Genomic DNA, 26,388 nt, shown 5'->3' on the forward strand with positions numbered 1-26,388 from the left:
AACAGACTAAATTGTCAATTCCACTTAGAAACAAAATATTAATTCTAAAAATAAATCTTAGTTTGTTTTACAGAAGAACAGACAAAACTGACTAACTTTTGTCAATATCAAATAAACTGAGTGAGAACTAAAAGGAAATTCTCAATCTCTCCTTGTTGTATAGCTGAGCTTTTCAAACAGTTTTAACAGTTACTTTAGTCTGACAAAAGCCGAATGACGAATTAGCGCTTCCAGTCAGAGACTGAGGCTACGTCCACACGTACACGGGTATTTTTGAAAACAGAGATTTTCCGTTTCCGTTTAAAAAAATAATCCCGTTCACACGTAAAGGCAGAAATGAAGGAAAACGCTGCTATGAACATGCCAAAGCAGCAGGTGGCGCTAGATTCCTAACCGTGCAGAAATGTTGGCCAATCAGAAGTCTAGAAGCCTCGGTGGGAAAAAGTAAACAAAGCTGGGGCATAGAAGCAGAACCGAGTCGTATGTGTGGAGGGACAGTAACTGTGTGTATATGTAAGCATTTAAACACTGCAGAGAGTAGAATTAACAGTAACAGTATTGTAGAAATTCATTTCACCGAAACAATAACGTGGCGCAGTGTGACGCATGCACCAGTTTATTGTATTTCCAGACTTGCTTTCGGCACAATTTACAGTGCACGCTACTCTGTTTTTTGTCAGACTTGAAATAGCCGAAATACCTTCACACTACGGAACTTCTATGGCTCTTCCGTTCCGTTCGGCATTGGAACCATCATCTGTTTTCTCTTAAGGTCACGCTCGGTTGATTTTTCTAGTCGGCACACTCACTTCCTCCATTACCCGCTGGCTGCTTCCCAAACAAACACACGTGCGGCTTGGCACTTGTGCTGTACATAACAAGTCACGCGACGTGACGCTGCGGCTGTGATTGGTTCGGCTCTGCACTACTTAATTTGGATCGGCTGACCTTTTTTTTTTTTTTTTTTTTTTAAGAGGACAAGAGCGGCGAGGTCTATCGCGATAGCTTAATCTCTCTATCGAGTAAAAGTTATATCGCGATACATATCGTTATCGTTCTATCGCCCAGCTCTACCGCCAATGTAGCAAAAGCATACCTGATAGATCAGTCATTGACTGGCCTCCCAGAACCTAGACTGCAACATTACTGAAGCAGTGAGGTATCATCTTAAAGAACTTGGAAGAAAGCTGCCTAAGAGAGTTCAGACAATGCTGAAAAATAAAGGCCATACAAAGTATTGACCTTTTAGCTCATTCGAATTGTACAGGCTCAGTTTTTGCCTCCATAGATGCACTGCATGAACATGTGTGTCTATTTCCCAGTTTCCTAGCAAAATACAAAGAAATGAGGGTGACTCAAGACTTTTGCACACTTTTGCACAAAGAAGAGAGTTTAGCAGGAGACTAAAACATTAAATGAGGACATATTTCATGTCATAAGTTATATGGGACACAAGAACCAATGTACATTTCTTTAGCAGAAATTAATTCACAAAGAAAATCCCCATAACAGAAATAAACAAACACTAATTTGGGGTTTTGATGGGATAGTGCTGTGTAGAAAGTACTACTCCAAAAAACTGCATTTTCTGTGTCAAGCTCATAAAAAAAGTCGGTTTTGAAGGCTGCTTAAAAGATTCAGTATTTCTGGGATTTCAGACTAAAGCTATGAGTTAAAGTAAGACAATATTCTAGTACAGACTTTTTAGTCTCATCAACCACCCCGAAAAACACATTTGCTCGTCTGAATTTGAATTTCACTGTATTTTTTTCTCTTTCTTACACTGGACATGAAAAATTAGCTGCTACTCTGGCAATGGTAACTCAAGTAAGAGACAGGCGAGTGACAGAGACAGGAGGCAGCACCGCAGGAGATACTTTTATGTTCCTGATTAAGGCGCCTCTATTCCCGAGAAGAGACAGGTGACGACAGCTCAGATATAAACTCACCAGGGAAATCAGCAACCTCTCCGCATTAGTCTCTATATCCCTGTTTTGCTACCTTATGCCCTCCTATTTGTGTGTGTGTGTGTGTGTGTGTGTGTGTCCCTTTGAGCTGCAACAACCAAAAGAAAACCGAGGCCCAAACTTATTAAGTGCTGAAAATGAGGATTGTGCACTGAATGGGGATCCCATGGCGCATGTCCACAAAGACTTGATGGCAAATAGCCTTGCTTTTCAGAAGCGGTTCAGTGTGAAGGGGCAGACAGAACCACTTCAACAGGATCAATAATACTCGAGGAAAGGCTAGATTCTTATAGTGAACGCCGTTTGCCTAAGGAGCAAGAAATCAAAGAAAACCTAACCTCCCGTGACATTCTGCCTCTCGTCCTTGTCTCTTCTTTAATAATTTAACAAGTGCTGAATTTTGATTAGCCATATTAAGAACCTCAAATGAGAGAGATCACCGGTTTAATAAGCTCAAACTCTCATTACTCGCTATCGTGAAAAATTGCCGCAACGCTTCTGTCACACGGAAAGGTGTCAGAAGGACCACCGGGGTCCCCAAAGAATCCTTGTAGATATTTGGTAATAAATGAGCTTTGCAGGCTGTTGTTTTGCCAACTCTTTCACCGAGTACACACGCTCAGCTCGTGCGTTACTGACTATGACAAGCACATGACTCTATTTAAATTCTGCTACAGTATCAGTTCACGCCGAGGAAGCGTTCCAGACCAGCTAGCTGTAGAGAGATTTCTTAAAAAGAAAAAAAAAAATACACAGCCACATCCTCACTATCTGCGTCTGTCTCTCTTGAGGGAAGGGGTGTAATCATGTCACTGATGGATAACTGACAGCACAGCTTGCACAACATCCCTCTCGCACAGTTCCTCTTTTTGTTGCAGGCTGAACCACCTTTCCAAACGTCAACAATGCTTTCTCTATAATTTAGCTTTTTCGTTTTTTTTCTTCTTAGCTGTAATTGCCTGTCACTGTCTTTATAGCATAAAACTGAGAGCATCAGCTTCTATTTCCTTTCTTCTTTCTTTTTTTTTACCACACTGGCGTGAGCCCGTTGAGGGGGAAAAAAAGCTTCACCTCCAAAGCTCTAGCCGCTTTAAGGCATCCATTCCTTTCCATTAGACTGACAGCATCTGACGTGTCATAAAGTCAAATGCTGATTTTAATTCTTGGACATGTAAATATTAGTCAGACATATTGTACTAACCTGAGATAATGTAATTAACTTAATTACATTCTTCACTGATGGATTTTTGCTTTACCTTGTCAAACAAAGGAGCTTTCTCTCAGAGCCTGCCTGTTTGCAACAAGTGCAGCACGTCTTCTCTAGTGTGGCTCTCACAGATCTAAAAGACGGACGTACCTGTCGTCAGATCCACATTCTTTCCTTTGAAATCCAGTTATATAGTTACAAGTTTGTGAGAAAACAAGGCTACTTCTCGCTTAAGAGAGACGGTCTCCTTCACCGAAGCAAAAAAGTGCTCTAATACATGAAGTCCAGCAATGATACATCCACTTCAGAGTTAACGCTGCTTAACAGCAGCTAACAAAGGCAAAAACACCAGTGCTTATTAACAGTATTGCTGTCAATGATCAGAAGTGAGCTTCTCTTCAGATTCCTTTCATAACGTTTTGACTAGGATGTACTTTAATTGGCAATACATTGACATTAAATTGGGAGCGTGCTAATGTAACTAAATATGACCAGATAAAACTACTGGCCTGCGCTGCCACTCTTTCAGCCTTTGAATTATTCTGTGTGAAAGGATTGATGACCACCTTCAGTCACAACTAGACATGTCACTGCTACTCTAGTTGTTTCGTCAGTCGTGTTACAAGCATTATTCATCAAAATGCTGGCACTTTTTTGCGTAATCCCCCAAAATTTGGTATTTAAGTTCAGAGCTCAAGGTTACACTTCAGGCCTTTAACATTTTAATGAAATCAACAAAATCCACACGTGCATCTTACAAGAAAAAAACAGCAAATTATTACAAATTACTACACGAAAGAACATTGTGGTACTTGTGCTTGATAAACACCGGCAATGATTTATTGATTATCACACAAAAATTACTGGATAATTGCTATTTTCTACAAGTAAGCAGCAGGTATGAATTTGTTGAAGCACTTTGGGTTCGACAAAAGCTGTAATATGAGAAATGAGTGTTTGAGAGGTTAGGATTTAGAGCCATTTTTCTCATTTATGAAGCGCCATCTGTTTCAGGGCTCAGAAAGCTGCACAACACCCTAAAGATATGGCCCTGTGTCTCTTTGACCTTCAACGGGGCATAGAGGTCTTTCAGAGAAGAACCAATCTGGAAGAAAAAGGTCCATTTGTGGGCAGAAAGACTCGGGACAAAGGTTTCATTTTCTGGCAATGGTCCCCAAAGGCTCTGTCTGCAGTTCAGCTGAACTAGGCCAGCCTAGTCTCTTTTGTTTTTAATAAGTGATCCACTCTCTATGGATTCTTATCTACAAGTTCCATGAAAGACGTTGTCTAAAGTCTAACACATTTATTAGTTTTATGATGGAGAAGACTCTGCAATATTGTTTGATATTAATATAACACTGAATCGATGCATGGCCGTGCCTTAGGATGGGAAATTAGTCTCAAGAATAGCAGGCCAATTTATTTTCATGCTCGCTAGGACATGTTCTCAGTGTAACATTCAAAAATCACTTTGCAGACCCGCGTTAAAAACTTCAGGTATCCACATCCAGCATTCAGACAACTGCAAACCTGTCACATTTTCAACTAGTTGATTATTCAATGAAACCCTTTAATTCATCCAGACTCTTCAAAGTATGAGTGTTCTTTTTCTCATCATACGTAACAGTCAGGTGAATATAATAGAAGTTCTGGATGACACATGGAGATTAAAGCCCTCACAGTTGACCACAAGAGATTGCAAAGGGTGGTTTTTCCACTTTTTAAAAAAACTTTTCATCTACTAAACCAATTACGGATTGAAAAAATAATCAATAAAAAATCTTTGCACTACCAAGGCTATGAGCCGTGCTACAGCACCCTCGACGCCTCCAACAGGTGCAGCAAATTTCAGCCTTCTTAATGAATCTTTGAGAAACAGCGAAACCTGGCAGATCATCAGAATCACCAAGCTGCTTCTGCAGTACTCGTGATGACAGCCCAAGTATGTTGGCTATTCGTTTGCTGACACGAGAGCATTAAGCCAACAACTGGATATTTATGACTTGATGAAATGTTTCAGGGTGAATTCTGAAAAGATACTTTTGGGAGTATCACTAATAAGTAAGACCAGTTTATTTCCTGCCCTGCCACCATACAGTCGCTGCAAACGACACTTTGCTTGTGAATATGCCGGTGCATTTGTGTCGACTGTAGCATGCTTGTTATCACATCATCGCTGCTTTTGTCAGGAAGGAACAGCGTTTGAGGTTGTTCTGCTGCTGTGGCGCCTTTGATTTGTTAGTAAATTGCTGCTGATGGGTGCATTTTTATCATCGATGTCTACAATGTCCTTTGAGCTTCTCCACGTGTGCCTAGTTTATTTTCTGTATGTTGTCTGAAATGATTATGCTTTTAAAGATCAACATTTTTTTTAGCATTAACTATATGGAAAATTTTGCTGGTTCAAACTGGCGTGCTAACACGTTCAAATTTCTTCTTTTGTCCAAAACGCACCAATTTAGTTTACAATACCACGACACAAAGAAGATGATTGGTGTAATTATTTTATTGAAGACAGCTTTAATGATTCCATCGGCAATGTGTCACAGCACTCATCTAACGTTACCACATTTGTCAAAATAGTTGCGCATTTTCTGTTGGCCATCTAATGATCTAATCAAGTGATTATGTAGCTGTACATCTGACAGTTGTTCAAAAAAAAGAGGCTCTCATAAACCAGACTACAATAAAAATAGATAAAAAAAACCCCTCACATTTACCCAGCCACTGAGCAGAGCCATGTTTGTCACTTGAGAGCAAAATAAGCCTGTGCTCTGCTGAGGAGGAGGATGGACAGCAAATGGAGAATTATGTAGAGTGTGCAACACACGGTATTATTAGTCCGAGTCTATTAAGCCTAATGGCTCCCCTCCTTCACCTCAGCAGCATGAAAACATCTTTTAGGCCACTGTGCTCTAAAAACCAACAAAAGCACTAATGCTTGGCAAACAAAACAGCCGGTTGAAGAATTCATGATAAATCTGGAAATCTCTGCAGTAGATGGAGAGAGGTCTTCAAAACATAAGAATGCACAGATGATGAGCTGACCTGAAAGCTTCAAGGCTCTGGCTCCTTTTTTATTATTATTATCATCGTCATTATTCACATTATTGAAAAAAAAAACAAAAAAACGCAAAGTTCACCATCATTACTCATTATCCAGTGACATCAATGACTATTAGATAGAAAGATAAAGAAATGCAAGAGCGTTCGCTACACAAAACATCATCAAAATAAAGATTAAACTGTTCAAGGGTGACATACAGGTTTAACCTAAGCAAGTTCATAAGTCTACTCCATCTGTGACGTGCGAAAGATGAGAATGCAGCTTGGATTATGGAGTATATTGGAATATTAAGTGTACTGTGAAACTGGACTGTAAGCTATATTGCTCAGTCTTAAACGGATAAATAAAATAAAAGAATTATAGAAGCCTTCTAATCTTAGCAGCACTGCGATAATGGCACATGACCACATCACTGGCTTAGAAGTTACAGCTTCTGAAAATAATACAGTCTGGAATTAATTCAGAAAGGTGACAAACAGATATAAAAGATCTATTAAGAGTTCGGCAATTAACCTGAAAATTATAAGAGATCAGCCTTTTTGAAGCTGCAGCCTGCATGCCAACAGAGAATAACATCAGGTCACTGGCGGTGGCCAAGTGTCATGGCTGTGTTTTGCAGGTGGATCTTTTGTCTCTTGGCTAACCTGATTTACACTCCTTTCCTGCCAGATATACAGTGTAGCTTCCACGGTGAAGCATATTTATTCTCTACAGAGACATATAGTCAGCTTTCTCTCCCCCTCAAGCAAAGAAAACAATGTTCAGCTGCTGCTTCATGTGTGGTCAACAGACACCCACAGAACACAGCAGGCGGGAACAGGGCTAATGCATTGCCTGCAGTCTCACCTGTCGAGTCCCCATTGTTCCCTTATGACTAAAAATGCTGGCTCCATTTTCTCTGGTTTCAAATTTGTCCTGAGGAGGCCCCGGTACCTGTGCAGGCCTGCTGCTGAGGGATCAGGTTGCTGCCTCTGCCTCTCATCAGGGATCGAGGCGAGAGAACAAAGGAAGAGACGAGGGCCCAAGAAGGAGGGAAAGATTTATTTTGTTTTCAGGTGTTTTAATCCACTTGTGTAATTAACGACTGGCTCCCTAAAGAAGCACCACGCTGCTGAAGAAAAACCTTTCATGTTATAGATCTTCGATCTTTTAAAGCTGCACAAAGAAGGTGATTGTAGCCACCTCTAACTCCTAATTTAATGCTTCAAATTAGCATTTGGTCTTTTTTGGAGCTGTGATGACAGAGCTGAGCGCTAAAGTAGAAGCTAACACAAGAAGCTACAACAGGTTTTCAGTGCACAAATACATACAAATTAAATACTGAAATTTGAGACTTTTCAATGGCTTGTTGGCCAAACATGAAGCCATAATGCATGTCTTTTACTTGCATGAACAATGGTCTAGTGGTCCAACCCTGTGACTTCTTTTAACTGAGATAACCAGCTATAGTCACCTATGTGGCATCCAGCTGTCAGGCAAAGCACGATGGAAACTTGAACCCTTAATATAAAAGTGATCACCCCACTTTGCTCCACCATGAATAGCTTCAAAAGATCAAAACAGCATTTTTGTGTGTCCCATGCTGTAAAAACTCCTGCGAGTCTCAAGTGGCCGTTTGAGGAACTGCAATTGTTGGCGCTTCCTCAATGGGTTATTTTTTTTAGCCCCGGAGTTGCAGCTAACAGCCAACACTCTTTATTTACAGATGTTATTAGTTTGGAGATTTGGTTGTTATGTTTCTTTGTTTTGTTCGCTCTTCGAATTGACTCTAAGTGGGCGGGAGTCAGCTGGAAAATGATGACGGCAAATATTTACACACAGGTTTGAGCAAGCTTTAAATGAAAATGTCACACATGCTACATCTGCTGTCCTGATGATTCAGCTCTAATTGCTAAACTCCAAAAACATTTGTAATTTTAATCATTTCAGTCAATCAATCATGAAATATTATATTACCAGCAGTAACCGAGTGGAAAAAAAAGAATTTGCATTGTGGAAGTTAATTTAAGAGTGCCACCTTCTGGGTAAACACCACACGAGTCGTATCATGTCTTGCTTGCTCGTGCTTCCTACAATTCCCGGAATACCTGTTGATAATCCTCAGAGAACAGGTGCAAACACTCTGCACCAGCTGCGGGTTATTCGTGTAGGTGGAACAAATAGCAGCGTGAGCGCCGAAATAATTAGCCCAGAGGACGACGCGAGTCCTGCTCCACATCTCAAAACGCAGGTTGCCTTGTGACTGCATTGCATTCTGGTCCATTAAGGACAATTGTTTTTACTCTGTTTCACTCTGTTTAACTAATGAAGACAGTGTGTGATAGTGAGGGAGTGAAAAAGGGGAGCATATTTCCTGTTGATGTCTCAGACAACAAAAGTTTTCCATTAAATCATTAAATTAAAGTGAGTGCGGTGGAAAACGCGCGGTGTGTTGTCGCACTCTGTGTTTGACCTGTGATCCAGTTAACGAGAAAAACATTGAACTGAGCAGCAAAACAGACAAAAGACAGCCAGAACCAAGTGCACGATGTCGGGAGTTCTGCACAATATAAGCACATATATTACAGCACAAATCAGACTTTTTGCATCATTATTAATCAACTATTGAGCTTTGAAGCTGGTTGATGAGAGACGTAAAGATTTACACCATACAAAGAAAAAAATAAACATGAGGAAACTGCAGCACATTCTTGCATTTTTCCCTTTGATTAGTCAGTGAGTTTAATATGAGAATCTAAAAGAGAAGCATTGTCATATATTTAAATTAATTATGGTCAAGTTACTCTAAAATGCCGTCTCATTCGAGCACCAGTGACAGCACAATCAAAGCAGATGATCCAGCTTTGATTTTGCTTAAATTGCTCTCCTAACCTTCAGTGAAGACCTGTAACAAAACTAATATCTGGGTTACAAAAAAAAAAGAGTTCTTGTTGGTACTGGGAGTTGAAAGGCACATAAATGTTTCTAGAAGGCTCAAAGACATTATGAAGGAAAACATAGGCACCTTTTTATATAGCATATCTGTGACACACGACTCCCATTATTGGCAGTGTCAGAGTCATTTTTCTCAGCGCGAGGCAGATTGCAAAGATAAAAGCACATTACAAGAGTGGTGATTATCACTCTAAACGACTTGCCATAAGGTTGCCTAGAAATTGATCTTGTGGCGTGATCGTTAGTCTTTGAAATGTTCTCCTCTACACACTCGACCACACGAGCGTCCGTAAAAACCTCTTAAAAAATGTCATAAATTGCGTCAGCTGACGAGCTGCATGGGTACGGGGAGTGCTCTTAAGACTGCAGCGGGCTCGAGCGAACGGGTGGTAAGTGCACTCAGAAATCACATCCATTATGTTGTGAATTATGTATTTGAGGGGCGCAGGCCACGGGACCTGAGGGGAGAAGTGGTTGTGAGTTGCCTGCGGGCAGACTTGGGGCAGATCAGAAGAGAGCTCACTGTCCTGACTCCAAACATCCGCCATCAACTCCCATTAATGACGTACCATTAAAGGCAACATTAGGCCATTAACAAAGCACGGCCTCAACGCTTGCTACTTATCCATTAACCCCTCCTAATGCAACTCGGTGCCTAACATTTTGGCAATGACTTCATTCTTCTGTTTCCGGAAGAGCTTACATTAGCTCACCCAAGGGTCTGGCTTTGTGAATGAACAGACTGGATTTTTTATGTTCCCCGTCAGCAGGAGACGCTATCAGAAGCCCTAATAGATCGCCAAGTCTCGACCCTGTCACGATGACCGTGTTTCTCAGGCAAGAAGTTTAAAAACTCCATCACCGTGAGGATATTAAAGTCCTCCACCGCACAACCTCTCTCCTCTCTCTGCTTTCAAAGTCATTTTCCTAAAAATAGACATGGCCTGCAAGCAAGTTTGCCGGACAAAAGGGATTATCGTATCATTTCTACCCATTAAAATGGAAAACTGGCCATTTCCGACCTGAATCTGTCTGCCATACAGATAAAGCTTATTTTAATTAGGGTTGTGACATGTGGAAATGATCGCACAACACCTCGAAGGCATTTGAAGAGGCGTAGGGTCAAAGTGAAGCATAAAACCTTTAAAAAAAGGAAAAGAATTGCATTTAAACACATTTAAGACTCGAAAATGAACTGTTCCTACAGTGAAGTTCAACATTCAGTTTTTCATTTAAAAACACAGCAGAAATGTAAGAGTTTATTTCAAATGTTGCTTTTGTGTAGCGCGCACCAAGGCTGAAGTCTGTTAACTCTCAATCCAGGCAGTTCAGACGTGTGATTAGAAACTAGTCATTCATTTTTAATTATTTCTGAGCCATTTAAATGTGATAACATTCTCATATGCCAAGGAGCCTTCAAACTTCATTAAACTGAAGGATCCTACAAGCATTATTGAATTTGTCCTGCTCGCTCATGCCTAATGATGAGCTTGCATCCACATGCAACAACTCTGCTCCTAATCACACAGGCTTTGAATTTAAGTTGGCTAATCGTGCACTTGCTGAAACACTAATAAGAGTCTTTCTATTTTATTGGCCTAAAGTTGCGCTTCGTTTCAAATCCAAAGACTTTTTTTAAAATCTCTTGTTTCTTGCTAGTTGTTGGTCCCTTCCGTGCTGAAACACGTGGTAGTTTTACAGGTGAAACCCATGTATGGTAAAGAATCCCACATTTACGCTGTGGCTAAGTAGTAGAAATAACATGAGAGGTAACATATGTCCTGAAAACACCATCTGCAGTTGCTGATTTTCAGCAACTCCTGCTACACTCCTGAATCTATCGCAGCTGTGATAACAGGTATCTGATCACATGGTTCTTACGGTTACATGCTATTTCGCCTGCGTTTGAGATGAGGCCTGGATAAGCGGACGCGGTTTCTCCGAGGGTAGGATTTGCTTTTAGAAAACTTTATTTTTAGCCCATTTAATTAAAATTACAGCCCTTCTTCCCCTCTAGCGCTCACAGGAAAGTATAATCAGCCCAATTAAGGCTTCAAAATATAGTCACACGGATAATTAAATAAATGTTTACAGTCTAATAAAACAGATTTAAGCTTTAAAGGGGTGAAGTGATGGAGGCAGCAGTGAGTAGCTCTTCACATTAATGAGTAGAGCGAGCTTTGACTTTACTGACAAGTCTGAACTGATATCTGCAAATCTAAGCGCAAGGAATGAATCCTCAAGTTCTTAAAACGTCCTCGATTTTTCACCCCTTCCGAGTGAGAGGTGTTAAGAGGGAGCTTTAAAATATTCCCGACACATTCAAAACAACCTTCTTGACATCAAAGCGCTCGTCGTTTCACCAGGTCTCTTCAAGAGGTATCACATCAGACAGGAGGTATCAGGTTTTTTTTGCATACTGGCCATAAACCTGCCAGCTTCGCTCGCCTCAAGCAACTGAGCCAACTAGAGCAGGACTGACTTGTAGGGTAAGTGTCTGCTGTCTGGACTGGAGGCAGAACATCATTTGTAATCAGTTTTATTAATAGCATAAAAAGGTCCTCTGGAGTAACAGCATGCTGCAACGGAGGGGGGAAAAAGGAAGCCAGGCTGGTTCTGGGACAGGTGGCCAATTGAGTGAATACCAGTTGGCAATAGCGGTAAATAGTTGGCAATTTTGATAGGCAAGTCACTGTTTGTGTGATTAGTCAAGTTAAAATCTGCTTCCAGCATTGAAGGTTAAGGACTTGCTGCTTTTCTCAGTTTTATGTACATGTAAATCGAATATCTTTGGTGGAGAAACACGCAATCTAAAGATGTCACCTTGAGCTCTGGAAATGTCAGTTTTTAACATTTTCTTCAATCTTATTAATCAAAAAAAAGGAAAATTCACAAAACATCTAGTAGTGATGTGACATTTTCTAACAGTCACTTAGCCCTGGCCAGGGCTTAAATCAGGACTACAACTACTACTCATTGTTACAATCAAATTATGCTTTTTTAATTAGATTTGTTATTATAACAATTGTTTTGTCCATGAAATGTCAAAAAAAAAGCAACATTTTACTATAATATGAAAGAAAAGGGAGCACTGGTATTAAATATCAATTATCAAAGTAGATCGTTTTTAAATTTCTGCCAGTCAGCTAAGTCAATTCACAACTTCCCTCTGTTTTGTTTCGCTGTGAATAAATATCCTTTTGGCTTTGGAGTGTTGGCTCATCGAACAAAAACAGCGTTTTGGGCTCTGGGAGCATGTGAGGTTCTTTTGCCTTTTTATTGCGACGCATATTAATGATGAAATCACCAATGCAGCTCTCACTAATACTCATGTTCAGCAAATTACATATGCAAACCGACATAACCCAACTGGAGGGTCAAGATGGAAACATCCACTGAGTCATCAGACTAAAAGCATCCTCATTCTAGTAATTAATTCAGTGAATTATGATCTTTTTTATTATTATTTTGAATTATTACCCCAGCTGGCTGCTTCAGATTCCACTATTTACACAACTGCAATCAGCTTTTGTTCAAGTACCCGCCTGCCTGACTGCCTGTCCCACAAGTGCTCCCTCTCCTCTAAAAGCAGCCCCACCCAGTCCCAGCCCCCACACCTCCCTGAGCAGGAAATCCTTTGAACATTTGTAGCCCATTGATCCTGTGGGAGCAGTTGTGTTTACTATTATGCCATCTGTATGACCATATTACAGTTTCAGGTGGTGCCTGAGGATACCAATCAAACCTGCTGCCACAACACACCCCTCTTGAAGCATCCTGGCAACAAACCACACACAGCCTCTCATGGGAGCAGTGAAAAAAAAATTTTAAAAGAAGAGGGGAGACAAATCAGGCCAGGAATCATACCTTTTCTACGTGGGTAAACAAGAATGCATCCACTTATCGATCTTAAAGTGCCTCATTAGATGCTGCATGAGGCATGGCCTAATATTTTCCCAACTCAAAATGCATGATGAATAGAAATATGTGCAGTGCTTTTATTATTGCATGAATTTAATTCACGCCACCTACTTTTCCGTATCAATAATGTATGTCTTGTTACGCTGTAAACAACAGAAAATATTAACAGGTAGGTATTTCCATTTGTTCGGCAGATGGTTTTTGTAGCTTTCATCTCTGGTAATTGCCGCGGTAAGGCTGATACTTTTATATTAGTTGGGCAAAGAGTCGTGTATGCTGTTGTGCACTCATAATGACAGAACTGACCTTCTAACCCTTCATTGTGAAACAGAGCAAGTAGTGTTCCCCATTCCAATGAGCCAAACAGCCTGGTTGGTATTAAGAGGGCATGACGGTTTCAACTTGTGTCCTGCTTCAGGTTTTGACTCTAGGGGGGTCGTAAAGCCTCTGCTGGCTAAATAGGGCGGAGAGCAGTGGGAGGAATACATGGAATGCAGATAATACATACAAAGGATTATGTACCTGTTTGCACATCAAGTCTGTGTGGTTTCACGTTTAATACCCCTGGACCAACGTTCACTTTGATGGAGGACTGTGAAAAGCTGGAGATTAGCATTATATGCAAAAAATTCACCTACATTCAAAATGCATTTTATCTTTTGTCAACGCAAGGTCACCATTAGTGTTATACTTCTTTTTTGTTGTTGTCTAAAGACACAAAAGATAAAACTGTCACAACAAGCCACATCTGATTCTTTTGTTTGTGCCTTTTGTTTCTATGAGATGAGATAACCGCTCTTAGTTGATGTAATTCAGTATATGTCACAGTCATCTTGGTTACAAAGGACCTTTAAGGCATAATAATTTCATTAGCGGTGGCTATTACATTTTCTTCTTCCATCATGGCATGAGGAGAAGCTATACATCAAGCTAAGTGCTTTTAACCATCCACCCTACGGTTGCAGTGCTTCCCACCCAACCTCACTCTGTTTCTTGTCCTGTGCGGTACATCCCAAACAAGCGCATAAAAAAGCCCTGCAGATCTGTCAGATAGTGAGATGTACTGGCAGCAGCGAGACATCCCGCTTCACAAAAAAAAAAACCCTGTCAATAAGCAAAAATGTGCCAACACCTCTTCTGCTACTGAAAGGTGTTCAAAATATGAGCAATGTGGCCCGGAGAGCTCATGAACAAAAGTCTCCATGGGAATGTTGTGCACAGACTATCCCCCTTCAAGCAAAGTGAGTCAACACACTGTTCAGTAAGACCTCCAAAGCCATGTGCTGCTTCTGCTTCACGGCCAGACAAAAACAAGGTTTCGGGGGTGAAGGCTTCCCTTGAAGTCCAAAAAATGATTTAAAACTGAACAAAAACACCGGGCTTGTCTGTACGTTGCTTCGCCATTCAGTCCTGATATATAGAGAAGGCTGCTGACTTTCACCATCTAATGTCAAAAATACACGATATCTTTGTCAAATACATTTTGTGTTACATATTCTAACTAGCCCTAACCCTACTGGCCTCTTACGCATCAGCGTGTCTGCTGCCCAGTATGCACCAATCTAAACTGTTGTTTGCATAACATGATCCAGGAAGACAATTCAGAAAAGGTGTTGTGAAATATGTAGTCTTTACAATACTGCAGCACATGTAGCAGAGTAGCATGACAGCTGGTGTGGAAGCAACGGGTACCTCCATAAAGACCTGCTAAGTGGTTTATGAAATATGCACAATGTAAAAAAGATAATAACCTGTCTTTTGTCCTCTTCAATATATAGTAACTTCTACTCCAATTATATATATATACTGTATGTATAAAGAATACCCATGCAGGCAGTGATTACTTCCTAACGCTCAGTACTTGCATTGGTCCCAATGAACAAGTATCAGTAAGGCTATTAGGTGGCTTGAACTTTTGATGGCACAATCTTCTCCAATGGACCAATATACAAATGATCTATCTAATACGGTCCTAAAGCCAATATATTTTGACTTTTGACTGAGCAGAAAATGGGAAATTACTCATACACTATATGGACAAAAATACTGGGCTCCCTTCACACTACACCTGCAGAAGCTGCTCAGCCGTGGAAACCCATGCCACGAAGCTCGCGGTTTCTGATGTTAATGCCAGAAGAAGTCAGCAGAGCGCTGGCGCCTTTTACGCGCCATGTGGCTCAGCACCACTTTGTGCCTGAGTTGCTGTGGTTCCTAAATGCTTCCATTTAGCAGTGATACCACTTAATATCTAGGGGGGGAAGAGATTTCACAAACTGACTTGTTGGTGACATCTTATTACAGTACAATCGTTGAATTCAGTGAGCTCTTTTGAATGACTCAATCTTATAAATGATTGTAGAGGCAGACTGCATGGCCAGGTGCTTGATTTTATACACCTGTGGTTATGAGGCTAAAAACACAAAACAATTAAAAGATTAAGTGCAGCCCAATGCTTTTGTGCATGTAGTGTCTCTTTGGTGAATCCTTTCCTTTCTTTAATGCGCCAACATCAGCAAAGGGTGTTGACAAGTATATAAAGAACTATTATTTGTGCTAAACACCTGCTGGTATTGTTACTATGAGCATCGACGTATGTTGATGTATTTGGGCTAAAGCACTTCTAAGCTTCGTAAAGGCTGACAAAAAGAAAAGGCCTTTACTGTCTTCAGTTGTTGGTAATATAAAGAACATGCATATTAGGCGACGTAATGACCTGTGACGAAAAAATGCATTACACAAGCGACATCACAAAAAGAAATATAGCCATTCAACCATGATATCTATACAAATGCTGCCCCAAGGAGAAAGGTAACAAAGTTGTCCAATTATTAGAAAGCCACTGGGAAATATTGTAGTCTGAACCAATACGCCTGTAAAAACAAACTCTGGCTGTGATGTTGTCTTGGTTTAGCGCATCCATAGGTGGTGGCTCTGTTTATAAATCAGCATACTCTGGCAAGCCCTTCACAATAAGACAATCAAACCTGAGATTTTCATGAAAAGGAGTCGAAAATCCATTCAGCTTCAACCAAAACATCCCAAACCTACATTCTTAGCTTTTATTTTCAGCTCTCAATTTTTTATTTATTTCCTTTTATAATTTTTTTTGCTGTTTGACCCTGAACATTTAAATGAGATCTTGGCATCATTAAAAGAGGAAATGATGTATTATCTCTTCTATAGCTTCTACTTGTATGATGGAGGGCAGGAATGGCAGGGTAATGGTTTCTGGCATCTTCATTATTCAAAATTACACACTTCAAAGCTCATTTAGCAACATCCTCATTCTATAGGCTAGCCAGCAATAGCAGTAATGCAAATTTTTATGTGACAAGGGCCAGTGTTAACAAGCTAATAGTGAGTTTACTATTAAATATCCCTGCTGTTTTCCATTGTTACCACTTTACAGCAAAGCCACAGTAAAATTAAAAGTGATACATGCAGAGAATTTAGCATTTAGAGGATAAGTCAAGTCAATTATATGTATTTAAACTGTACCAGTGGGATATTTAATGCTTTGAAATTCTCTCCAGCAACACAAGGCTACTTGACCTCTTAAGTCGTCCCATTAGAAAATTAAGTACTGCATCCAATTACCAGACAAGCATCTCTTCACCTTCCTTGTAAGGTCTGGCAGCAGAACAGCCAAATACTTAACAGCAAAGCAGAGCATTTTATCACGAAGCATCTAACACATCAACAAGTCATGCATCAGCGAAAGCATCGCTTGAGGGGTAGCTGCCACGCAAAAACCCACCACTTGACTCCTATGAATAAAAATTGAAGCTGAATGTCAGGAAACATTGCTGCAATTGCAGATGCATTAACAAAAAAAAACAGTTTTGAGTAACATACTGTAATCTGGTGTGAGGATTACAGTTTTTCTAACCTTTTCCAGGCAGCTGCACATTAGGAGATGCATGCCCAGGGGTCCAAATACAAGTCTCAACTGGAACACATACTAGAATGAAAGAAGGTCTCAACTTTAGAAGGGAAATCACAAGTTCCTCATTTCATGGACTGATTTATGTTTTTAGGATTTCCCTTTATTTTATTTTATTTTTTTATAATTCAGCATATAATTTCAGTAAACAGTTTGAAATGTTTATCTTCCATGTTTAGCTAATTACTTCAGTTTGTCTAATTACTTTTCAAGTGTTAAACTACCTCAGGTTTCAGCTTGGCAGCCTCGATGTGTATTTGACAAATCAGAGTAACATTAAGAGGATTTCTGAATCTTTGTGCACTGGAACTTTTCTCATCAAGCATACGTTAGTTCTCAGGCACCGCAAAGCCAAACTTAGCTGCAGTTCTCGATATCAGTAAGGATGTGGTTACGCTGATACCATTCAAAAATCGAATTGGTTAACTCTTCTAAGAGGTGCTGTTTGAGTTGCTGTTGCCTGTCCAGTGTTGCTACACCTCTGCAAACTGCTTTTCAGCCCTATTTCATACGAGATCCTCTGTTCAAGCTGGTTCTGACTTAATCAGTGTTGTATCTGTTATCTACTCCACATATGCAGGTGGAAAGGAGGGGAGGTCCCAGAACAGTGCCAGGATGGTTGCCGAGTAGCCTACTAACATTACTATGAAATATAACCATATTAACATTAACATTAGCTGCTGTCTCAGAATGACATAACACAATGATACTTTTTTGGATGAACAAATCTGGATGCTGGTATTTGCTTGTGCTGCTGCTTTGCTAAATTGGAAGTATTTACTCGTTGGGTATGAAAAACATGTTAGCATGTATGTTTTTACTTTTACTATCACCCATCTCTTACGGGGTCACCTAGTCACCTACTTCTGCGTTTAGTTTTTCCTGTGCTTGTGGCCATATTCCGTCTTCTTCAGGACAGTGTACACCTTGTAGACCTATGCTGCCCCCTTCAGCTCTAGAACAATTGCAGCCTTGGTATGTGTACTGCCTGTGGTACCTACAGTAGCTTATGGTAACATCTCCTAATATGGTTGTTCTATATCCGCGGTAATACTGGTATATATTTTTTATATGATATAAAAATATCTTATTGCTATAGCTATGTGTTTATGTTTCTTAGTGTGCAGAACAAGAAGACAAGCCCGGGCATGTCTGAGAGCGAGAGGGATGTGTCCGCTGCTGTTGAGCAACATCATCGAACAGAGCACAGTGCTTTCCAAATGTGCGAAAATGTTCCGGTTAAACGTGGAAACAACAAACCTGTTTCACCACTCCAGGCAAAAACACATTATCAAAGGCAAGCCAGTCTATAAAGGAGGGGAGCGACCCAAAACTAAACAAATAACTCCACCGAGTGTCACCGGAGCACTCATTGTACTGCTTCAGTGACACTACATCAGTCTGCTCCACTGCTCTTCCTGTGAGAGGAAAAGCAATCAGTGGATTGAAATTACTGATGCATTGACACGGTGGAAAAGCAGCTGGTTAAAAAGGTCAGCCTAAGATTATTATATGACACTATTGTACAGGTCCTGATGAGTTACAAGGTTAAATTACTTTAGTCATTGTTAAACAAGAGTATTAAGAGGTTATTTTATACTTTTACTGAAAATTTCCAGAGAAACACTAGCTAGGCTACATTTGACTCATGCTGTGTCACTGGATGTTGTTGCTATATTGCTGCTGCTTCTGGCACCTTGTTTTAGTAAATTCACAGTTTGAATCGCGCAGTTAATATCAGGATCCCACTGCAAAAGAAGGATGGAAAATGATCCTCATTTACTTACACTTATTAAACATTTACAACATTTTTCCCTATCTCATCAGAAGTATTTTTCCTGAAATATCGTGATATAAGTTTGAGCCTGTATCGGCCACCGCTAACCCCTACGAAATAGTGCGAGCCGAAATCCTCCAAAGAAGATCTTTACAGAGATACCGACCATTTTTAAGAACAACCTGAAAATTCTTTCATTTAAAGAGTAAGGTACTCATCTTAGAAGCATGTGGTACACTGTTATAAAAGGTCCATGGTAGTCATCAGTGTATTGACTCATTGGTGACTCAGAAAGATCTGCCAGTCGTTTAATTTTCCTGTTGTTTGATATTAAACACTGTCAGAATGATGGGCTTTTAATTCCAATCACAGATATGCTGTTGCTATCCTCTGTGAAAGGAAGTCGTCCCTGAATGGGAACTCCTGTCTCCTTACAAGTTCAGCCATAGCAGCATGTAATCAAAGATAGCTTCAGGCACTGCAGACTGCTGCTGCAGTCTATGAAGGGAGGATGGTGGACATCAGCACAACACAAAGAAACAGCTTTTAAGATGGCGAGAATGTGAATACTGAGGTCAAATGCAGACAAAACCTCCCTGTTGAGTCCCAAGGGTGGAACGTAACCGGGAGCAGTGCAATGTTTCATGACTGGAAAACTGCTAAACAGCGTCGGAATGAATAGAGTAACTTCTCAGTATTGCAAAAGAGCTTTGGAGCCAACAGAGGGTGATTCAGAAATAAATGGGAAGACAAAACTCTGTGTCGTTTTATTAGTGGCCCGAGGCTTGGAATGAATGTTTCACCTTTAGCACAAAAGCTGTGTCAACCTGTCTGGCTCCCTTGAACCGCAGACAAAGAAAAAATATAGGTTTGATATAACAGAAGCCTTCTATCTTGCTCAGTGTCTCTTGTATATATAGAAAGAAGCAATGAGGTTTTATGAGAGTGCAGGCATAAATATCAGAGGTCCATCACTGACCCCCTTTTAAGGGCAGGAGGGACATCCTGCTACTGGTAGCACCCATGTGGTGAGACTCTGCTGTCAGTGGTGCTGTGGCTTTGTCTTTCTTTTACCTACAGGATAAATTTGAATAAGGAAAAAGTAGCCCATTAAATGTAATCTACAAAAAAACAAAGGACACATAAGCAGCCACCATGTGGCTTCCCTATATATGTGTCCCTTTGTGGTATTCCTAAAACCGAGGTCAGCTCATTAACATCACAGTTAATGGGAGAGGGGGTGCCACTCAAAGAATTCATTAAAACAGAGCAATAACGCTAATGGAGGATTTGAACAAAGATCCAGGCCCTGTTAAAGATGGGTGTGGCCACAGGCTTTTCAAATGGAGGGGAGACGCTTCCCCCCAGTCAGGTTGCACATGTGAAGTGCTGGGACCGACAGCAGCAACTCTGTGCCCTCTCTGAGGGGTGTGTGCTGTTCCATATTAATGACAAAGACAGCAGCGGGAGCAAGAAGTCGCTATCATACACTCATTTGTTTAAAAAGAGCAAGCGTCACAATACAGTCAGTGGGAGACCACAGGAATCCAGTGAAAGCTGAGGGATGCTTCAATGACTAAAGACCGAAACAACCTCACTTTTAGTCCCCGACCCAAGGACCAATCTGGGGTGCCACTCCTTGTTCACCAAAACCACGAGTGGCTTCGTGCACATCAATGGGGGCTTTCCTGCATAAATAAGGAAGAAGCACCACTGCATTGCACAGTTATCGCTCTCTCATGTTGTTAAGTCTTCCTTTATAACTGAAACAATGGAACTGTGGTGCCTCTTCTCAGATAACAAATAAACCATTATTTAAACGACAGTGACAAACAAGAGAAAAGGGGGGAAATGAGACATTAATCTGTCTGGTAAAGTATCATAAAGACTCCTCTCACTTTATTTCACTCAGTGTAAGCATGCGAGTTGTAAAGCGGAATGTATAAAAAGTCAATAAAGTGCTAAATTTAAACAATTTTCTGAACCTGAGCAGGTAATTGAAATAAGAAATGGACAACTGAAAAGGCAATTTTGGCTGAGATTATAAAAATGGAATATATCGCACACTCAGGCTCTGAAAGTAGGGCAAGCCAATCACCAAAGTGTAATTAAGATTCACTTGCTGCTGTTTTACTGATAATCCCTTGTGTAAAACTGTCACAGGCGAACAAAAGACCTTTTTCCTCATTGAGTCATTGCCTGAGAGTGATTACTTCTGCCACCCAAGTCCTTTCATTTTCTCAAGGCAAAGCCACTCATACATCTCCCAGCTTGGCCAGTCCAGCAGAGAGGGAATTGCTCTGTCTGACATGTAGGAAGCTCAGCATGTTCACGCACTCACCCATATTTCTCGACGCTGTCGCGCTACATCTAATCTGAAGGTGACGTTTGTTTTGGCAATCACATTTTAGAAGGAATTAAAAGTATTGCAAAAATCATTAAGTGAATAATAGGACTGCAATTTGAAAAAGTTATCATTAAGCTTAGAGACGGGAACAAGCTGTTCTTGCGGCAACTGTACACACAAACAGGAATCATAAAAAGACCACCCCCCTTCCTCCCCGCACTCCTCCACCTGTTCAGTGTCCTGCTGGGGGCCGAGAGAAACCAGAGTGTGGTTGGAGTGCGCCTCTGTGTGTGTGTGTGTGTATGTGTGTGTGTGTGTGTGTGTGTGTGTGTGTGTGCACCGCTGCAACCCTCTGCGTGAGGGGGGCAGAGCAGACAAAGACCAAAAAGAAATTAGTATTACACTGTTTCTATCGAACTGCACTACATTAGAAATACAAATAGCCGAGCTCTTTTTTGCACCACTGAGCACTAAAGCTCTCGGTGTACTGTATGTGGGTAGGCTCAATGCACCACGCCATATGGTACGGATGCACATTTGTCATAAGCATCGTTTCTCTGGGGACAAGCTAATGCACCGGCCTGGTTTCTTAGAAACTGTAACATCCAAAGCCTTTTTTTTTCTTCCTCTCACAGAAGTAGAGCAGGTTAATGATCGCCTTTTATGTGAGCTTTCCTAGTTTAAGATTTTCAATGAAACCCTGCTCTTTGCTCTTTCGTGACACATCAAAGACTCTAACAGCTTTAATTTCATCGTAACCCCGGGTTATTTTAAGTTTCACGCAAAACTTCCATCTTTATTTTTAGTTATTTTGGAATTTAAAACGTCGTTTAAAAAGTTGTGACTGCTTATTCCAGAGAGATCCTCACATTCCCGCTATAAAGGCCTGCTGCCAGGGGCGCTGTTAGGAATTCTGCACCCCCCGTTGGGAAGTGACACTGGCCTCTCCACCATAATGCGGCTCTAATTTACAGTATGACCTCGCCTGTCTAAACGGCCCTCTCTTGTTTGAGGAGCCCTTTTGTTTTGTTTTTTCCCCTCCTCTCCATCAGCAGCAGCAGCAGCTCTGCCTGCTGCTCAAACTTCCACTTCTTATTCTGATCGAGACCCGAGGAGCACATGATGCACACAAACAAGCGCACAGAAACCCAAGTCTCTTGTGTGAACATCTGTCTCTTTCTTATATCTCACTTGCTTTGTGCTTCTTGGGTGAGTAATAGCATCTGCTTCACTTTATACTCAATAAAATGGTCTTTTTCATCCGAAACACAAGAGCACTAACTGTGTGATACCAGAAAAGATTCCACTTCACACTTTGGCTCCACACATACGACTGAGAGTCCTTTTGAGAGACATTATGAGACACCAAATACGGGTTAAGCATCCAGCAGGATAATAACTTATAGATATCTCTTTTGGGACTATTTGAAGCATTCCTATTATAATAAGTGAGATATATTATGGATGAATGGAAGGTTTGCTCCCTTTATTGGCTTAAGATGTTGCCAGTCAGATTACTCCTATATGATGGTCCAAATTAGGCATTTAAATTTAGCAGATTGTCTTCTTTTCCCATGCATTGGCTCTACTTTGATTACAGAATGGGATTATGTTCTCTACATTTGCAAAAACGTGGCCATTTCCAGATTTTGATCAACAAATGGCTCAGCCACTCGAAGAGATTAGGCCTCAAATTGACAGCAAGTGAAGTGCAGATGCAGGATTTCTATTCAAAGCCATGATTCGCTTGAGTTGTCGTCCTTCCCTTCAATGCATCTGAATTTTGCATGAAGGAATACAATACTTTCCAAGTCACAAAGAAATCTCTTTTCAAAGGAGAAACTACCACAAGCAGTCTTCAAACATCGAGAGGAAGCCGCCTATAAACAAGATGAGACGTGCACAAGCGCCCAAATGAACACTTGTACAAAATCTTACATGTATCTCAAACATACAATTAAAGCTGCTTTCTTTCTTTTTTTCTTTCCTCAGGAATTAACATCAAAACGTTCAAGAGACAAGTCCTGACACAACCTAGTTAGAGATGAAAGAAAGGAGAGTGAACCCATCTCCGGTGAAATTGGGTGACCCCTTCACCCCCTCACCCATCCCTCAACAGATTAGTCCATTAGCAAAAAAAAAAAAAAAAAGGGGAGAGCCCCACTTGCCTGACAAGTAATACCAGCTGTGGCACGGAGCACTGTCTGTCTGTTCAGGAGGGGAGGTGAGGAGGGTGGTGGGGGAAGGGTGGAGACAAGGCGGTGAACAAAAAACAGATGCATCTTTCTGGAATATTTGTTCCAGGACTAATTCAGGACTCTCTCCACCCCTTCTGTTGTGTCTGGTAGCAGCCATGGCGCGGCCTTCAGCGAAGCAAATATAATAAAACACAGGCTTGTTTTTTCATTACAAGTATTGATGCAGTTTTTATTGCAAATCCAAAACTCAATAAACACCTTCAGGCAGATTCTGCTCACACTGAGCAAATTGGCAAAAGAAAACCGGACAAGTTTCGCTTCACCTTTTGCCCTCTCTCCTTCACGCCAACTGTGGTCTAAGCAAACACGCATGTTTTCACCATCACTTGAGGCCACATGTGTAAATACGCAGCAGCGTGGACAACCGTAAAGTCTGCCCTCATTACCCACTCAGAGCACTCTCCTCCAGTGCTCTGAGCACACGGCACTGCAGCGGCACAGCCGTGTAAAAACACTTTAAAAAGCCCATTCGTTTCCTCTCAAACAAACCACCTGAGCTTGACTGATAGGTGCTGTATGGTGTTAATTTACAACAACAGGCGCCACCGTTGTGTGACGAGGTGAAGGGGAGCAGGGTGATATGAGCCACTCCGCCTCTTTCCTACCCAAGGAAGCACTTGAAAGCCTATGGATTTGCCTATGGCCTGGCTGAGTGACACCAACACATGGCGCTGCTACCTGTTGGCGTGACAGAGGAGACTGTATGGAAATCTACAAGCACACTACATACCACGCCCAACATCAAGAGCACGTTCTCAAAAAAAGAATCATCCTTTGTCATGGTTTCATCACCTTGAGGGAGGGAATAGCGAAATCATGAAAATCCAGCTTAGAAAAAACACTGAAAGCACAACAGCTGCACTGAAATCACACAGAAAGTTCCAAATTTCTCTGCTAAAACTTAATCACTTGTGCAAGCCATTACAACTGCCCACATCCCAGTGTAATTACTGGAAGGAGCCTGTCAGAAGTGCTTCCCTCCACCTAACAGACAGCCCATAATTAAAATAAATCATACAGGATGTGAGCCAGCATCATTCTGCTCAGCAGCCCGTGTTAACAGAACACACACACGCACATAAAAAAAGAGACATGGTGGTGGTTATGACATCATGGCTTGAGCACATGTTAACACTGGGTGAGGATGACCACCTCACAATGGGCAGTTTATAGAGAAGAAAAGTCACTTTTAAAGACATGAGCTGAATGCGGAGGACAGTTTTACCTCGAGGTGAGGAGTTGTAGGAAACTACTTAGTAATTAATTTTTTTTTAAACAGATTACATACTTAGGTGGTTCAGAATTTAACACAATGGAGAGAGGAGGTCACGAAGTTTGTGGCTCATAGGAAGCCCATTTAGTTTCTTTTCTTAAAGAAAGGGGACGTGTTAGTAGCCTGGTGAATCACATGCTACTACATAAAACTGTACTGCAGACTACTAACTTATAACTACGAAACACCCACATTCCTGTTTCCTTCTCTCCCCGGGAATGTGATCGATAAGCCCGGGCTGAAGTTTTGGAGGCACCTGCGTGCTGCAGGTACGGGACTTTCCCCTCGTACCTGCGGCTTCCAGCGCCACAGCCGCCCGCTCGGTGAGACAATAGCTTACCTTGGCTGAGAAGCGCGATGAGGAGGAGGGCAGACGCGTAGCCGGCGGACAACAAGTGCATCCTTGCGAGTTTCACAGATCCTCAGTGGGCTCTTCCAGAGGTTTGTTTAAAACGCACACACAGTTTGGTTTGAGTTTTTTTGTTTTGCGTGTTTTTTTGGTGGATTGATCTAAATCGTCCTCGGGAGCCTGGTGCTGCACAGCCGCAGTTTCACTTCTTTTTGGCTCTTGTTCCAGCGTGGCATGTGCTCGCCAACTCGCGCTCGCGTCAGTTCTGGTGGAACAGGTAATTGTGAGGGGCTCGCGGACGAGCGCGAGGGCGGGGGATACTGTCTGCAGCTCCGCCCCTGAGATACCCCCCCCCCCTCCCCATCCCTTCTCCCTCTTTCCACCCACTCCACCTTCCCCTCCTGAGCCAACCACCCTCCCACCACCACTTCCTCCCTTCCCCTCCAGCAACATCCTCCCTCCCCTCCTCCTCTTCCTCCTCCTCCTTCACCTCCTCCCACACACAAGTGCACCCCACCCCAGCTCTTTCTTTAAGACCCCCCTCATGTCTCCCCTTGCACCCCCCACCCCACCCCTCTCCCTCACCCTCCTTCTCTCATCTGAAACTCCTATTTCCCTCAAACCCTCCCACCCATTCTCTCTCTTTCCAACAGTCACCACCATCCTGACTTCACACACACACACACACACACACACACACACACACACACACACACACACACACACACACACACACACAAAGGGAACCCTTCAGTCAAGCAGCACCTCAGACTTTTTCAAAAAGTACACAAACACCCACCTGCATTTTAAACTCACCCAGCTTTCAACTTGTGTATTATTTAGCAGTTTATTAGGAGTGGGCTGTTTTCTCAGCGAATCAATCAATCAACCAGCCGGTTTATAAAACATGAGAAATGCCAAGGTGACATTTTCACTTCTTCTAGTTTTGGTCCAATCAATGGATCCAAAACAGTTTACGGTGAATCAAAAGCTTAATGGGGAAGAAGATGGGGACCGGGGAAAGCTGAACTTTTCTGCTTTTAAACGACTGATCTGTCACCTGATACTAGCAAATTCGTTTTATTTTGATACTCGCCCATTTATTTTAGCTGTCACAAAAATAATCATAAAAAAAAAAGTTTTTTAATGTTTTCATCGTTCTGGATAAACTGAACAAGCACATTCCTCTTGTCAAAAATATAACCTGCCATTATTAGATATGCAAAGCTGCTTTTTTAGATCATTTTCTGTTGTTTGTTTTTATTTTTAATTGACAGCAGTGACATTTGATGAGCTAGCGAGGACTCTGAATGCTCATGGCAGCTTGAATGTACAGCCATCATAT

The 26,388-nt window shown here is 41.5% G+C and overlaps 1 protein-coding gene across 3 annotated transcripts in view; it reads right to left on the reverse strand.

Annotated features, from left to right (window-relative positions):
- Positions 1-25,337, reverse strand: part of alcamb (activated leukocyte cell adhesion molecule b) — a 50,072-nt gene extending 24,735 nt beyond the window's left edge. For all 3 annotated transcript variants that reach the window (XM_085243693.1, XM_085243692.1, XM_085243691.1), the window contains exon 1: positions 25,035-25,337. In XM_085243693.1, coding sequence (XP_085099819.1) covers positions 25,035-25,095 — 61 coding nt within the window. In that variant the 5' untranslated portion in view covers positions 25,096-25,337. The remainder of the gene's footprint in view (positions 1-25,034) is intronic.
- Between the last annotated feature and the right edge of the window lie 1,051 nt (positions 25,338-26,388).

Source organism: Mchenga conophoros, linkage group LG14 (assembly GCF_057382185.1).
Source record: "Mchenga conophoros isolate Kocher_MC1m ecotype Shallow Benthic linkage group LG14, M_conophoros_male_GT1.1, whole genome shotgun sequence".
Classification (NCBI taxonomy): domain Eukaryota; kingdom Metazoa; phylum Chordata; class Actinopteri; order Cichliformes; family Cichlidae; genus Mchenga; species Mchenga conophoros.